The sequence below is a fragment of the Pholis gunnellus genome (genome assembly GCF_910591455.1).
Source record: "Pholis gunnellus genome assembly, chromosome: 2".
In the NCBI taxonomy this organism is placed as follows: domain Eukaryota; kingdom Metazoa; phylum Chordata; class Actinopteri; order Perciformes; family Pholidae; genus Pholis; species Pholis gunnellus.
In genome coordinates this window covers 7,305,798-7,321,927 of record NC_136536.1, presented here as the reverse complement: position 1 = coordinate 7,321,927, position 16,130 = coordinate 7,305,798, and the positions used below count along the sequence as shown (strand labels likewise).

The 16,130-nt window shown below is 41.7% G+C and overlaps 2 protein-coding genes across 4 annotated transcripts; both read right to left on the bottom strand.

Annotated features, from left to right (window-relative positions):
* Positions 1–764: 764 nt before the first annotated feature.
* Positions 765–4,761, bottom strand: LOC306709765 (actin nucleation-promoting factor WAS-like). The gene is made up of 11 exons (XM_079178039.1): positions 4,579–4,761; positions 3,607–3,747; positions 3,313–3,399; positions 3,054–3,150; positions 2,649–2,678; positions 2,501–2,533; positions 2,203–2,401; positions 1,900–2,075; positions 1,243–1,802; positions 1,022–1,127; positions 765–932 (listed from the first exon to the last, which is right to left on the bottom strand). The coding sequence occupies exons 1-11, from the start codon at positions 4,678–4,680 to the stop codon at positions 874–876; spliced, it is 1,590 nt and encodes a 529-aa protein (XP_079034165.1). The 5' UTR covers positions 4,681–4,761; the 3' UTR covers positions 765–873.
* A 271-nt stretch (positions 4,762–5,032) lies between these two features.
* Positions 5,033–15,278, bottom strand: LOC306709774 (sodium-coupled neutral amino acid transporter 3-like). Of its 3 annotated transcripts, XM_079178051.1 has the most exons (17): positions 15,153–15,278; positions 13,649–13,771; positions 11,885–11,997; positions 11,634–11,718; positions 11,376–11,491; positions 10,175–10,248; positions 9,742–9,834; positions 9,562–9,643; positions 9,377–9,459; positions 9,128–9,186; positions 8,892–9,029; positions 8,582–8,661; positions 8,386–8,486; positions 8,092–8,216; positions 6,627–6,771; positions 6,364–6,467; positions 5,033–6,259 (listed from the first exon to the last, which is right to left on the bottom strand). In XM_079178051.1, the coding sequence occupies exons 3-17, from the start codon at positions 11,923–11,925 to the stop codon at positions 6,155–6,157; spliced, it is 1,431 nt and encodes a 476-aa protein (XP_079034177.1). In that variant the 5' UTR covers positions 11,926–11,997; positions 13,649–13,771; positions 15,153–15,278; the 3' UTR covers positions 5,033–6,154. The 3 variants fall into 3 exon arrangements, with proteins under 3 accessions (XP_079034177.1, XP_079034178.1, XP_079034176.1); XM_079178052.1 differs by lacking the exon at positions 13,649–13,771 and having other exon boundaries at positions 15,153–15,277; XM_079178050.1 differs by lacking the exon at positions 15,153–15,278 and having other exon boundaries at positions 13,649–13,779.
* Between the last annotated feature and the right edge of the window lie 852 nt (positions 15,279–16,130).

Below are 16,130 nucleotides of genomic sequence, written 5' to 3'. Positions count from 1 at the left end.
GATGGATCGCATATTCCATGTTTGTTTTGGATAATGGTATGTGATGTAAAGTAAATGCAGCACGTAGTTAATAGGCTTCAACATGCAGAACCACAGGTATGGTACTGTCAAGTATCTTGAAACAGAAATGTAATATATTGATTGTGAATATAATATATATGGTCATTGGATTACTCTTGTATTGTATGAAGTTAATATGATAAATGCATATGTTGCATGCATATGTGTTGTTTGTTGCAAGTTGTACATTTTACTTGGTGTGTAATGATGTTTGTAAGGTGTAAAGTTTTCTGTTAAGCTAATTCCATTGGGTTTTGTCATATAATGACTCCCTTACTGTCCTGTGCTCTAGTATGTGAGTGTTGAGGATATGTATAGCATACAGTGTTCTTCCAGTTATGCACTTTGTCGGTGTTGGTATTCGAGGGAATTTGGGATCTTTGCACAAATGAAAAAGGAACTTCTTTTTTTTTATGTACAGTATGTTATTATAAAACTGGGAATGGCTCAGATTTAGTATTGATTGTTGGTGTTCTGTCATATGCCGTATTTACAGACTTTAAAAATGGCTCTTTTTAGAGGAAGCGTAAGGAACAAGATCTGTTTTCCAGTCATCGCCACCATTCACCGTCATTGTGAGTAACACAGTGCTGTCACTATGATGAACCTACACTGGAACGTTCAAACAAATATATAAACATTTCAAAACTCTCGTAGACTTGTTTTCTTTCACTTTCAAGTATTTTCTATTGAAGTATTTGACCTCAAGTCACATTCCAGTTTTATTAGCAATTATTGAACTTAAAATTCAACTTGTACCACTGTTGCAATTAAGAGGTTTCCGTAAGTTCAAAATCCACACAAACGTCAACATCAGTCATCCCATTCGTCGTCATCTTCGTCGTCCTCTCCACCTTCATCTTCACTTTCATCTGAAAGAGAGGACATATATAAAGATGTGTGGGTCCTGTTGGTTCCACTCTTGCTTTATGTTGGGTGTAATTAATGTTCAAATATTTACCTGAGGAATGAATGGCTTTACTCCTCTTCTGCATGACCGACATGAGAGCACCAACGATGCCCTCATCTGACTCTGTAGCTGTAGGTGCATCAGGACTGTCTATCACCTATAACACACAACAGAATTTAAACATGAACATCTGCTACAAACATCTGCTACAAACCAAATATGGATTGCAGCGTGTCAATCAAGACTGATCTGTTGCTTAAAGTTTGCTTTACATTTTTGAGCTGCTTCCCCCGTCGGATCTGATCCAGCAGAGCACATCTGCCGGGTTCTTCTCCTCCGGATGCAGGGGCAGGTGGTGGCGGCGGTTTTGATTGGCCTCCAGGAAGAGGAGGTGGGAAATGAGAAGACATAGAGGTTTGGGGGGGTGGAGGGGGAGGAGGAGGAGGAGGCCCTCCACCTCCTCTGCTGGGTGCAGATGGAACAGGAGGAGGTGGGAAACCCATGGAGCGCTGCTGGCTAGGCGGCGGGGGAGGAGGCAGGTTGTGGGAGGAGATTGAAGGTGGGACATGAGAGGACTTTGGGTGTGGCGGTGAGGAGAACTGAGAAGGTGCAGAGTGTGCTGGCGGCGGCGGCGGAAGACCACCTCTGTTTGTTGGAGGTGGGGGTGGCACTGCTCCTCGTGCAGGAGGCGGGAGCCCTCGAGGCGAATGCCCTGGGACCGGAGGCAGGGGGCCGGAGCGGCCTCGCGGAGGTGGAGGGGTTGGAGCAGAGGAGCCCGGCACAGGAGGCAGAGGCCCTTGTCTGCCAGGTGGAGGTGGCGGAGGTCCGCCAGCTATAATGAAATGGAAGGAAACATGCAGAGCAATTAAATTCAAGCTTTCGAAGATTAGCCTGTGGGGAGGAACAAAATGATGCAGTGCGAGTCTGACCTTGGTTCATCTCCCTTTTGACCGCCTCCATGCCTCCAGACTGCTCGATGACATTATAGATGAGCTGGGACGTCTTTTCATCCTTCATCTCATCTTCACTGATCCCGGCTTTGGAGAGCAGCTTCCACAGATCAGGGTCAATGTTGTTGGGATCCCAGCCGACATGACTAACATGCCTGACAGGAAGGACATCAAAAGAGACACAGTTTCACAAACTCTTGTCAAGCCCCCATCCTCTCTTGATATTAACTAAACTTCCCTGTGTGACATCAAGGCAACACATTCGTCGGCTGAAATGCTCACTTAAATCCACTGGGTGCCCCTATGTCTGCTTTGGAGAATTTGGGCCCCTTTTTCCCTTTCTTCTTATCCTTCTTCCCTTTGCTGGTCAGAGGTAAGGAAGCAGCAGGTGAAGGCGTGGAGCGGTAGCGGGAAGAATGGATGTCTGGGTTTTGGATGTTCACTGTGGTCATGTGAAGAGAACCAGGGCTGCCAGGTGATGCTTGGAGATACAGAGTACAAGCAGGATGGTATGTCATTATTATTTCATTTCACGGATCATTGGTGGAGGGAAAGTTAACAGTAGAAAAATGTTATGCACCTATTTCAGGGTGTCGAGGCAGGGAACCTCTATCTACAGCGACAGAAAAAAAGAGGAGAGAAATACTTTTACTGTTATAGTTTACTCTTGCATCATATTATGTCGGATAAATTAAATAATTTAGTCGTGAAGTTCATTGCTATCTTACCACTCGGCGGCGGGGGGCGCTGTTTCTTATCTGTCAACAACAAGGAGGTGAGAGAAACCATTTTGAGACACATACACATATGTATTCATTTAAAAATACCCTTAAAACATTTACCTTGAATTTGGATGTAAGAAATGATTGATCAACTATAATTTGTCGATTTTTTAGCATGATCTATACTCTGAGAATGTATTCCAGTTTCTGTTTAATGGAAGTATCAGTAGTGTTAAAGGATTTACTTGTAAAATATTTCAGTTTGGCAGAAAAACTAGCATCATATTGCAAACAAAATTAGCCCGATAACATATAAAAAATACGAAAATGGTAATGAACGATTATATGAATTTATTATTATTATTGGTATATAATTCTACTCATTAAAGTGGTCTCTGTGACCCCACTGACCCTGACGGTTGTGTCTCTGGTTGATTTTATCCTCCACAGTATTCTGGAAGGCTTCTGCTTCCTGCTGCAGGGCAAAGTTCAGTCCGACTTGACAGTCCTGCGTCGCGTGAGGGAACGAACAAGGAATGTTTATTAGGAACAGTGGGCTATACTTAAAAAATGTGTGACCTATTGCTAGTATTAACGGAAATAACTGCGGTGCATCAAATTAGAACCCGACATTAACTTAGAGGGAGAGGTCAAATGAGGGCGTGCTTACGTCCGCAGCGAAGGTATGAAAGTACGGCTGCGGAGAGGAGTAAACAATCTGGTTGTAGATCTCCTGCTCCCAAACCTGCCTCCCTGTCTGTGGAGAAACATGGTAAACATTGCAGTCCTTCAATAATGCTCATGCAAGATGTGAGTAATCGTGTGCTATAGTTTAGTAACTCTCTCACACACACACACACACACACACACACACACACACACAGTGATTTGATTGACAGTCTAATGTGGGCCTTAAAAGTCCAATGCAGCCTTTTAATTAGACTCAAATGGCAGACTTTATTACCTTCAAGTCAAACATCCGTATGAAGTAGGAGCGCTGATGGTTGTCTTTGATGAAGCACACCACTCCAGTGTGTTGCAAGCTCCACATGGATGGACTGTGAGGCAGAGCCATGAACAGCTGTGCTACTGCAACGGCCATGGACTGATGAAACAACACGGAGACAAAACAAAACAAACAGGTCAGCAATGATGGGGAACCCTGAGAGCGTTTTATTGCAGTACACGTACAAATATGCAGTTTTGTGGTGAGGATTCACTTCCCCCGGCTGCTTCCATTTGTTAAGTTTAAGTGCAGTGATGCTCTAAATTGCATCACCCGTCATGATATTCTGTTGTTAGCCAGACTGACACATCTGTTGGCAGAATGCGTGTCTCAGATGCTTAAAGAATGTCGGGAACAAAGCAACTTCTGCTCTACTGTAAGACTAAAGCTACAGTGTCTAATTCTGACACCAGGAAATGGTTCAGCCACCATTTCCTGTTACAGCTACCTCTTTTTAGTTTGTGATGACCTAATGTCAGAAATTCATTTTTAAACTGCTTTGGCATGAACTATACGGTAGATTCTTAAGAGTTGCAATTTGAATTTACCTGACTATATAAAATAATAAAAAAAGTAAGTAAATAAACTAACAAAAAGCAGATAATGTCAAAGTCTCAGCGCAGCGCGTTCAACAGTCAACTGTGCTCATTTAAATTCAGGATATGATGTTTAACCACCAAGAGAGAGAGAGAGAGAGAGAGAGAGAGAGAGAGAGAGAGAGAGAGAGAGAGAGAGAGAGAGAGAGAGAGAGAGAGAGAGAGAGAGAGAGAGGTTTCGAGGGCTGAGGCTATTTACCTTATTATTAAATAACAACCAGAATAACCTGTATTACTTTGGAGGCCTTTTCTTTTCTCTTTTACAACAAACTCTTTAAAGTCAGAACATATACGGCAGGTTATTACCCCCGCCCCCCCCCCCATCAGAACTTACAGCACATCTTCTGCCCATCAGCTCCTCCAACTGCTCACTCTCCTGCGAATTCAGCAGTGAGCTCCGGACGCTGTCCATTTTAGCTTTAGATCCACGGCTCATGGTCCTCTCATGTATCTCCCAGTTTGTTTTTAATTCATGTGTTCAGCATGTGAAGAGGCGCGTCCTCGCTGTACGCTGTCAGAATACTGAGCTCTACAGTCAAGGAAGTTTCTCTTCTGTGTTCTGCGCACACATCAACTCAAAGCAGGAAACAGGCAACCGCACTTCTCTAACACCCACTTTTCTTCTTTCTCTCAGACGCAGAGCACGCATTAATGTGCCACTTCCATTTTCAGAGGGAGGCAGTGCACGACTGCTGTTCTCCCGCTGTGAGTATACATTCAACGTACAGCCACACAGATGAACATTTTTACTTACTAGATTAAAAAGCAACTCAACACTTTTGTACAAATGAAAGACATGTTTTATTGACAGATAGCAACATTCATATTAATTTAAAAATGCACAGGATGAATAACAAAGTCAAAATATCTTTTGGTCAAATTTTAAAGACAAAAAAAACAAAAGAGAAACAGACTCCATTTTAACTTAAAACCCATGGGTTGTTTTAGTTCATACTCAACAGTTTCTGACACTGCTAAAACAGACGCAGCATTTTTAACACAAACATTTACATCGGGTACAATTTTTAATTGGCCTTTGCTGAACATTGTAAGAATAAAAAAAATAGGGTGTTACACCCTATTTCTATGTGACACAACATTATATTCTTTGGTTCGCAACATCACATGTGATTTTCCGTCACTGTCAGTTTGACCTTCATGGATAGCAGCCGAACACAAAGAGCACCGTGTCTGTTGGATTATTTCTAAAAATCCCCTCAGACTCAGCTTTGAGGATAACCACTTCTGCAACAGTCAAGTTTTTCTCAGAATATATTAACACAAATTTCACATTAGGAACATTAATTCATTGTACTTTGGTAGATTGTAATGGTTAGTGTGGAGCTGCCGTCTAACCCTCGCTGATCAAATTTAGCTGAATCTGTGAAGTTCGTTGGAATTCGGACAACACCACACTAGCATATCTTACAGTTCTAAATGTATAATGAAACAAAAACTGATGGATGGGTTAGTGTGCAAAAAGAAGGGAAATTATTGCCTTTCTGACACTATAAAATTTCTGTTCTGTAAAATCTGGGATGGTGGGGAAGTAGATTGGAAGGATTTTGGCAGTGACTGAGTTATTCCATCCATACTCTAAAATGGGATTTCCATTTGAGTCATGCTGTTCTCATGCATCCTTTTGCTGTCTTTTGCATTTCTACACATGCCTCCAAACAACATGCTTACTATGAGGCGTGACATAGGTTTCGTTCAGTCAGAGCACATTGCGCTGCTTTGTGCTTTCTTTTTGTTGTTGTTGTTGTAGGCGAAAGGTTCCTCACATATCCTTCGTCTTGTGCAGCAAAACTTTCGTATTTGGCTTTGGATGAGTAGATGAGGGGTAATTTAATGACAGGGAGAGCTTTGGTTGGCATTCTGTTTGTTGTAGCTCTGTTCCTTCACAACTGCTAGTGCCCGCCTCCACTCCGAGATGCCCCAGTCACCCAGTCAATAATGACGAACGACAAACTCATGATCATGAAGACGACTCCCAGGGCAGCAAAGCAGGCGGCCTACCAGAGGGGAAGGAAATAAAAGGACATTTGTATCCACAACATTTTTGATTTAAAAAGTTGAATTTAAAGTGCCCTTGATAGCTGAATGAACCGAGTTGTACCTGAATCTTGGGTCTGGACCGAAATGCCTCCTGGTCTTCAGGAACGATGCGGATGTAGAAGATTCCAGGTAGGATGAAGATGAGGCAGGGGGCAGATGTGGCTCCTGAAGATGAAGGATGAGAACAGAGAAGAAGTGAGCTTATTTCATGTTGTACACAGTAGTCTTAAGTGATTACACAAGTTTACCGGATGATGTAATTCACACTGTAAACATTTGCAACGAAGCCCGAACCAGTCGGTCGTTGTTCCTGCGCAAACGTACCGATGAGACCGAAGATGTCGTGGATGCTGGGCACAAAGATGACCAGTAGGTTGACCACAAAGATGAGGCAGAATGCAATGCCGATGTGTATGAACCAGTTGAACGGCTTTTCAGGGAACAAGATCTGGAGCAAGGCCCTGCGGATCTACAGAGGGGAGGAAGGACAGAGGGAGGACGTCATGCTCTTCTTTACCAAAAAAAGATACGCATCCGGATTTATATACAAAGCTATTCTAAAAGTAAAAGTTGATCTTGTTTTATCACCTTGGTTAAATTTAGAGTGTTATAGAACCGCTGTTGCTGTTGCGTAACGCCGTGTGGAGGATAAGCTCCGATAGACTATAGGTGACATTTCAGTTGGTATTTTCCGTCAAAGTGCCTGCGTGCTATGCTAACGGGTGAGACCAGCGGTGCAGCATTACTTGAAAGTTTCAACTTGCAGAAAAACATTCGGCTGCATCGTCTGCTTTCTGTACACTAATTCTGTATTAAATGAGTATTTCAACAATTTGGGAAATTCTCTCATTTGCTTTCTTGGTGAGAGTTAGGTGAGAAGATGGATACCACGCTCATATCTATCGGTTCAATACGAAGCTGGAGCCACCAGCTGGTTGTTTGTACCGATTAAACAAAATGAGTTTTAATTGAGCTCTAGCAGTTCTTGTAGATGCATCTTTTGGCACTGAAACAGTAGAGGACTCTTTCAGTGCCTTGATATATAAATCTTGAATTATTCCCAAACATGCATGCATACTTTGGCAGCATCGGTGATGTTATGTACAGGCTACATTAGCAATATTTTGGGCTTATAATGTCCAGTTTATAAATTCAAGATCTTCCTAGACAACATAGTAAGTAATGTATTTAGGAAAGCTAAAAATGTCAAATGTTATAAATTGGTCTTGGGCCTATCGAGCAATTAAGACTTTTTTGTCCCAAAAAGAAATCCCTCGTTACAAAGAATGAACATTGCATGCGGAGTACCACATGGCTCAAGTCTGGGTCCACTGCCTTTAAGTCTCTCCCACACTATCACTGGATCATCATTCATAATGATGATTTACATTTTGAATTAAGTTAGTACATTTTATCTTAAAGATTTATTAAAGTCAGACCTTTTCTTTAGAGAAACGTCTCATTGCATGTGTTGTAAGAAGGATTCACCATAATGCAGCAAAGCCCTTTTATATACAGTATTTATATTATGCACAACATGTACTTATGTCTTTCTATGTTGATACATCAATCTTTACAAATTATTTTTAAGTCTCTTGATTAATCTATTCATGATATATCAGCAAATTAAAAAGGCCAATAGAAAAAACATTTATTCAACTAATTGTTTCAGCTCTATATTCTTTTCATCTCCTCTTTTGCATCTCTTAGTTTTAATGATTTTAAATTGTGGAAAGTGAAAGGAAATCGTAACAAACGTCGTCGTTATTCTTGCCGATAGATGTCTTACCGGGAAAAGGACCACGGGGACAGTCAGTGTGACGGCCACCAGCACAGCCACTCGCACGCAGAGCACCAGCACATCCAGTGTGTCCACTCGACTGTAGGTGTGTAACAGCTCTGAATCCACTTTACCTACCCACAGAGAAACCCTTTACATATCTCATGTGGTCTTTCCTCATTCACAACACTGGAAAATGCATATGGGCTCTTGCTACAAGTGACTCATTCATTTGAAAATCTTTCCATTCACAACTTTAGAACAAGGTGACCTTTTGACTTTCAGGAGTAAAGAGTGGCTTACCATAAAAGGTCAGGTAACCAAAAAGAGCCGTTAGCAGGTACATGACGAACATGGCCAGGATGGAGACGTTGGCAACATTCTGCATACGTTTCTTGGTGGCACTGGGGTAAAGGCAAGCAGAACAATGACATATCATTTTACTTAAATGTTTATAGCACAGCATTTTGGTGAAATGCACGACGACATTCTTACTTACTCTCGTAGCTCGGTGTAGATTGGTAGCACCTCTGGGTGGCAGACAAAAGCAAAGGCCAGAATTGGGATGGTGTACGCTGTCTAAAAGCCAAACATGCCAAAGGTCAGTGAGCAACCCACCACACATGGCCTGAGGAGCAAATGCTGGTTTTATACCCGCTGTTGATATAACATGCCCCAACGCTGTTGACATAACACGCTCTAGCGCAGAGCATGCGATAGTGAATCTGCGGTGCTAACCATAAAATAAATGTACAGCTGGCGATACAGGAAACTAGACGCAGGTAAGGAAAATGTTTTTTTTCTCTGACCTGTGAGTTGACGGTGAATAGTTTGGCCTCACAGGCGTCGCCCGTCCCATTAACGGCAGCGTAGTCAACAGCAATGGGAGTTGTGTTTTGTTGTCCAACGTCCAGTGGACAGAGGATGTGGAATTTCTTGTAGATAACCTGGGAAGACACACCTATTGGTTAATTAAAGATGCATATTTGACGAAGGAACAGGTTGTGTTATTCTATGTGTCTTTGGCCGAAAAGTTTAGACTCACCGAGATTAGGAAAAACACCATGCAGGATAAGGAGAACCCGCTTGTGTAGCCCAAGTAACCTGCGATGCAATAATAATAAGATGATGCAGAAGGACTTATAGATTCTGGAAGTGATGGTACTTTCATTTCAATACGGCACATGAAAGTAAAGGCAACAGAAAACGGGTAGTGGACACATGATGTAACATGGGAGAGTCTGGGGAATTCAAGAAAGAAAGTAAAATGCGACGACAGAATGAAAAAACATACCGAGGCGTTTCATGAGCGCGAGAGGAAGGATGATGAGAGCACTAACAATCATGATCAAGTAGTTTCCATCCATGAACCACTCTCTGAGAGACAAACAGATGGAACAAATAAAAACCAGTTCATCGCCAAACAAAAAAACTGAAACAATACATGAATCATTGTGCGAATAGCACTTTGACACTCACCCTGTGTTTTTGTGTTTACCGAGGAAAGCTAGAATAACCAGGGGCAGCTCAGACTTGATGATGAAGAGGTAGCTGGACATCGCTAGAAGGAAGTGAAAACAGTCGCATCTTAGCACACGCTTTCATTTATAGATATCAAGACATATGAATGAAAGGGAGTACACAGCATGACGGTCATACCTCCAATGTTGTGTACTGTAATGATGCATCCGGCCACTATTTTTCCCGGGGTACCAAAAGCCCGATTCCCCAGCTGCTCATAAGCCCGGATGCCTGAAAAAATATTATACATATACGAGTGTGATGAGTCATGAATGCAGGATCGACAATCTGGCTACGCTAGAGCTATGAATCGGGCCCGATCCTACATGAACCCGCATAGTTTCTGTCCACGCCCGACCCGAAGCCCGAACCACGGCAGTAGTTTCGGGCCCGAGCCAGAGTAAAAAAACAAAACTGAATTTCCACTGTAAAAATAATAAAATAAATACATGTTTTATTAGGTTTAAGTCTTTTCAGTGTGGTAACAAACATTCTTGAAACAATCTCTGACATATGCCTTCTCATAGTGTTCGGCAAAGCCCCAAAACTGTAATATGACAGATCGGCTTACCAACAACCCCGGCACTTTTCAGCAGGAGATGAATTGAATACGCAGACAGGATGGCAATGGAAACCAACAGGATTCTGACAAAAACAAGAGCAGAGATTTGGGAAATGTAATTAATGTAAAAGAATGAATCACATGGAAAAAATGTATCGCTGGTCCCACAAACGTTCTTCTTCTTAACTGTGCTCATTGTCTTAACCAATAATGACAGAAAGAAGGGAAAACATCTTAAGAAGCTCAACTTTAAAAAGCATTTCTTGTGATAGTACTTTTTTGCTCCCCCCCCCCCCCACACAAGTGAGTTTGGCTTTGAGAGACCGGCTCTCCAGCCAACCTCCTCCTCCTCCCTCCTCCTCCTCCTCCTCCCTCCTCCCCCCTGCCACATAGCACAGGACTGATCCAGGCAGGCGTGTCTTGGATCTGATCACTACCGGCTATTTTTAACCACTCAAATCTGATTTAGAGAAGCTGCGTGTGTATGAGCTCTAATGTACATTCTGACAGATCAGGCTTTGTATGGCAGCTGTTGTGTGTGTGTGTGTGTGTATACAGTATTACACCTGCAGCTCACACAGGTAGACGCCATCCCCCTGTGGCCCTACTTCTAGCCTTATAAGGACCCTCTTGACTATCTCTGCATCGACCAACACAAACACAATCCTGATTCTGATGTTACTTGAATTCAAACATAAAGTCCTGATTATTTATACTCCATTTATAGAGCACTTTTCAAGCAAGAGGCACAAAGAGTTTTACATCGTTAGGAAGCTAAAAATACAAGCAGCAAACATAGCAGAAGATATAAAATAAGTAAAAAACAGACGTTAGCTCAAAAAGTGAAAGCTATCTCAATATAAAAGAATAGTTATTCGTTTTTTAACAGAAGCCATTAAGAAATGGCTCTTTAAAAATGACTTAAAATTTAAAAAAGAACTACACTGTGTCAGTCTACAACTCAAGCACACGACTAACTTGCTTACTTCTTGTAACTCCAAGGAGTGTGCACATTTGGCTTCACCAAAAATACTAAATGGAAATCACAAGAAGCTGAAATCGATACCCCATTGTCCCATATTATAGTCAGCAAATACTTTGTTGTGAGCAAATACATGACACCTATGTGGGTAGAAAAACATACACTACACACTGACAAACACAGCCAGGCACAACGTTTAGCCAAAAATGGTGTTTGCATAGGACTCACAGAAAAAGAACGATTCCAGTGTTGGCCATTGCAAAAGCCAATCCCAGAATTCCACTGCCCATGATGGCGTTACTGAGGTTAAAGATGGACATGCCAAATGAAGTCTTTCCCTCGAACTGCAAGAGGACGACAACAGAAGAAGTTACACATACAAATAAAATTCACCATCATGTCATCGAAAAGCATCATTACTGTATCTGATTTAACTGCAGCGAATCAGTCGGGCATTTTCTTTTAAAGCTGAGCAAAAGCACTCACATCTGTAAAGCGGGTTTCTTTCTTGACACCAGTTTTATGTGGGAGAAACTCCTCGTGTTCAGTCAACGCACCCAGCCCGTCAAACCTACAACGGGACAAAAATCATAGGTTGGAGGGAGCCACAAAGAAATACTGTAGTGTTTTAAAAATACACATTTAAAACATCTTAATTCCCTGAGCTGAGTTTCCAACACTTTTGCTGCGATGTATTGTACATGTATCAGTAATTACTGTTCATTTGTGAGTCTTACCCATCTTCCCTGCTGTGTCCATTCATTTTCTGAAGCTCCATTCTGGTTGCTGGGGTTGTGGGAGAGATCTACTTTTGCCGGACTGAAAGAATCCTCCTCAAACTGTCACCTGGCTGGAGGTAAATAGAAGAAAAAGTGTTTAATGGATGTTAAACACACCAAAAATCTCCTAGAAATCGGACCTTTACTTATGCACGGATAAGGTTTAATGTTCGGCTGGGAGGTTTGTTTTTACACAACATACATAACATTCAAACTTTCCATCCTTTTGTAAAGAAAGCCTCAAGCAGGACGACCTCAGCATGTGTCTTTACCTTTCATAGCGTCTGTGTGCATCACCTTAACTTCAACACGATCTCAGAGTAAGAATAGTGACGTGTGCAGAATACGTTTATGAGATAGACGTACGGTGTTGGCTCTGGTCTACAATACAATAAATACAGTGGCAGCGGCAGTGGCTTTATAAAGGTAAACCGTTATTTAAACTTGAGCAGAAGGAAGACAGCATTCAAGAAACACGGGATATGAGTACAGTTACACAAACAGAAAATGCTGTGTGGTTTTGAAAGGGCAGACGTATTCATAAAGTCTTGAGACACGTGCCGCTGTAATTTGTCCTGCTTGCCAAAGACAACAAGAATGTTGCTTTTTTTCATGTTGCCGATGTGAAAAGAAGGATAAAAATACTTGGATATCACTGTGTTGTTCACAAAAGACACTTGGGATGTAAGTCCATTTAAAGCGTGACATGAAAGGCTTTAAATAACAAATGTTGTCAGAGGACTTATGTTGCTCTAATCTGTTGTGGGCCACACAAAGCTGGCATGGATGGACTCTGGGAATGAGCGTGGGTCTGTTGCTGCTGCCGCCACAGGCTCCTGGGATCCTTCACAGGCTCCTGGGATCCTTCACTTCTCTGCGGGTCAGACTGCCCTCAGGATTTTCACATCTGACCCGTAAGGACACACTCGCACTACATCGTGCCATTCCTTAAAGAGTTTCAGACAATTTTCTATTATTATCCTACGCCCACCAATGAAAAAAGGCCTGTGGACGCACAATAACTCATACAGCTTGGTGGTTGACAGCTGTGGTGTAAACCCTGCTATTTAGACTAAATACAGTAGCCCTGTCCCTGTATACTGGCCTCGGGTCAACTTTCTTTAGCTACTTACCAAACAACTTTCCCATGCTCCACGACCAATGCAGCAACCGGCAAAATGTCAGGAACATTCTGACATTTAATATTCACGACAGGCCAGATTGGATTGATTTATTACCACTCTCACCACATTTCAAAAGGCAAATTTTACAAATGGGACATGCTTTACATCCTCACGTAGGCAAACCTGGTCAACTAGAAGCTTGTTCCAAGTCAGATATGTAAAACAGGGGAAAACGGTAAAAGAGTGTAAAAAAAATAATAATACAAAAAGTGCTCCTGCATTTAATAATTAACATCGATCTGAACAACGATCTTTTCCCAAACAACCTACCCCATGCCCTTTACAAAGTGGTGTGTATATATATATATAATCTAAATATGACAATAATGTATATAATACTCTTGTCAATAACTTAAGTTAAACACAGCAGGTATTACTGTAGCGTTACTACTCAGTAGTGTGTACCACATGGCTTCTGTCTGATGCAAGAGCAGCTCACTGTTAAGAGTTAGCCCTTCCCTTCTCTTCCTCAATATCTAAAATACACACACGCACACACACACACACACACACACACACGCATCTTTTAGCAACTTACCCTCGTGGTCGAGTACAAGGCTAGTTTTCTTGACAGAATAAGTCCTTTTGGAAGCTAACTCAATGTTCCGACTCTCCCAGTGTTTATTTACAGCTTTGTTCTTAGGTGTCTCTCCAAAAGCTCCTTGGTAGTGAAGAGAGGAGAGAGTGAGACAGATTAGAGGCTCGGAGGAGTGAGCGGGAAATAGGAACACCCATATTTAACCCTTTGTTTAACCCCGCTACAGGTACAAAGAGACCGCATAGGGATCCACTCACCAGGTGTCCACACTGAAAAGGTGTGCACACGAGCGATTAATCAAAGGAAGTGAATCTCCTGTAGTTTTAGGAGACAGACTGCGGTTCAAAAGCTCCAAGAAGTCACAGCAACCCATGAAATCAACAGGGCTTCTGGTGTTCATACTGGAGATCAATTTCCATGTCATTACAGACTATGCAAGTGGTAGCGCGGGGGTCAACTGAGGGGGCCTTTGTTAAAGCATTGGCAGCTACTCACTGACAGTTTGCGTCCTGCTGGAAGTCACAGTGATGGTAATTAGCTTAGGAGTTAAGTGCTTTTTTAAGATTGCCCACATGTGATTGTGCTTAAGAGTGGAAACATTGTGCATGCACATTTGACCCAGTAAAAGCATCTCAGAAAACTGAGGACAGAAGACATCTTCAGATTTCTACATCATATATATATATATGGCAACAGAAACACGTGTTCAACCTTTTACTTGTTCAGCTAGCTTAAAACGTCATCCACTCCTCTGTGACATTTCCGTTGACTGATAAAGTTCAACTTAACTGACATTCAAACTTTGTCTGCACACCCAAGAAACACCCACGTTTTCTTTATCTCGGCATGACAATCATTTACTGGAAAATGTGTTCTTTCTTGTTTTAATCTCTAAGACCTCATCCAGTGGCAGTGTACACAGGTGGCAGGGTTTCTTTGTTTAATTTTTAGTAAGCTGGATAACATAAAAAAAAGAAAACTTCCACATTTTGATAATTGTGTCACGTCCAGGCTATTTGTTGCCGTTTGTGAGAAAAAATATCAGAAATATCACAAGGTCCATACAGATCATGATGAATATAATAATGAAAAGATCATGGCTACTTCTGTCAACTTAAATGACCCTCAGTCATGTGGTTTGGAAAGATCCAGAGCATATACATATACCTGTATGTGTCAATAATTAATCAGGAGATTTTGTGTCGTGATAAAAACCATGCATCAAATTTTATTTTTTTAAACAAACGGGGATGCCAGCATTTACAGCCAAGATGATCTCCTATTTCAGTGAGTCAGAATAAACTGCCAGCATGTCATAAAAGGGACAGCGTTTATTCAATATTCATCCGCAGCTGAAAAGTTGAGCAGAAACCAGCTGAAAGGAATGTTAACCATATCACCACTGCCAGTACATTATCAGTAGAGTCAACGATAACTATTTTCTTAAGTATTTCCCAGCATTGAAGCGTGTGTAGTGGCTTGCCGGCTTTTTTCTGGTACTCACCACTCTAGTTACAGTCAGACAGATGGATGTCCTCAGTCTAGATAGAAGTAACAGGGTAGAAAAGACTAAAGTTGTTGGCTGAATCACGTCAGAAATATGCTTCTCACAAAGCCATTAAGTTCCCTGGAGCTGTAAGAGAAGAGAAATGGAGGAAGGAGAGAGGTAATAAATCTACGCGCGTTAAAAAGTTTCCTGCCATGTCACCAGCCAAACCCCTCCCTGTTCCTGCACACGTGGTCCTCTGTTACTTTATGAAATACTGTGAACTAACTGTCTATATCTGGACACTATCATATAATATTCAAGCTATGTTTCAAATGAAATGTAAATGACTAAAGTTGACAAATAAAAACTACATCCTGGTTTAAAATACGCCGCTTAAGGTTTAACGACGAGTCAGAACAAACGACTTATGGTGAATAAAGTAAACATGTCACTTCCCCTTGTCAACCCATGCAAGGTAGTGTCAGCAGATCAAATGTGTTGCTGTGTGAATTTACTTTTCATTCATTTGTTTGAGCTTCAGCTTTGTACCATCAGCTCACTACCAACGCCATCTAGTGGGGACAAACACTTATGTACCAAAGAACATCCCTGATCAGTGAATTATACAAACACAACAGGGTCCTGGTGTGGTGATGAAATATTGAATCTGTTATTTTGAAAAACTGTCGTAAACGACCAAACCCATAAGATGAGAATCACTTTAATTCACCCGTTACTACTCACAGGCCAGTTTCATATGTTTTATACAGTAGCTGGAAATGAGAACAAGTATGACTGCAACTAAGTCTTATTTTCATGATTTTATTCATCTGCCATTTAAGTTCACAATTAATTGATACAACATGTAGTCTGTAAAATGTCAGGAGAAAGTGGGAAATGCAAACCACAATTTCCCAGTTCCCAAGGGGATGTCTTCAAATTGTTTATTTTTTTGCAACAATCAGTCAATCAACTAATAAAGCCTATTGATTG

Coding starts and splice junctions, on each gene's coding strand:
- LOC306709765 (XM_079178039.1), bottom strand. CDS start 4,680: ATGAGCCGTGGATCTAAAGCTAAAATGGACAGCGTCCGGAGCTCACTG. Junction 2,402..2,500: donor GCCTCGACACCCTGAAATAG/GTGCATAACATT, acceptor TGTATCTCCAAG/CATCACCTGGCAGCCCTGGT. Junction 2,076..2,202: donor GGGGCACCCAGTGGATTTAA/GTGAGCATTTCA, acceptor CCTTCCTGTCAG/GCATGTTAGTCATGTCGGCT.
- LOC306709774 (XM_079178051.1), bottom strand. CDS start 11,925: ATGGAGCTTCAGAAAATGAATGGACACAGCAGGGAAGATGG. Junction 9,835..10,174: donor GAAAAGTGCCGGGGTTGTTG/GTAAGCCGATCT, acceptor ATATTTTTTCAG/GCATCCGGGCTTATGAGCAG. Junction 9,644..9,741: donor TACAGTACACAACATTGGAG/GTATGACCGTCA, acceptor ACTTCCTTCTAG/CGATGTCCAGCTACCTCTTC.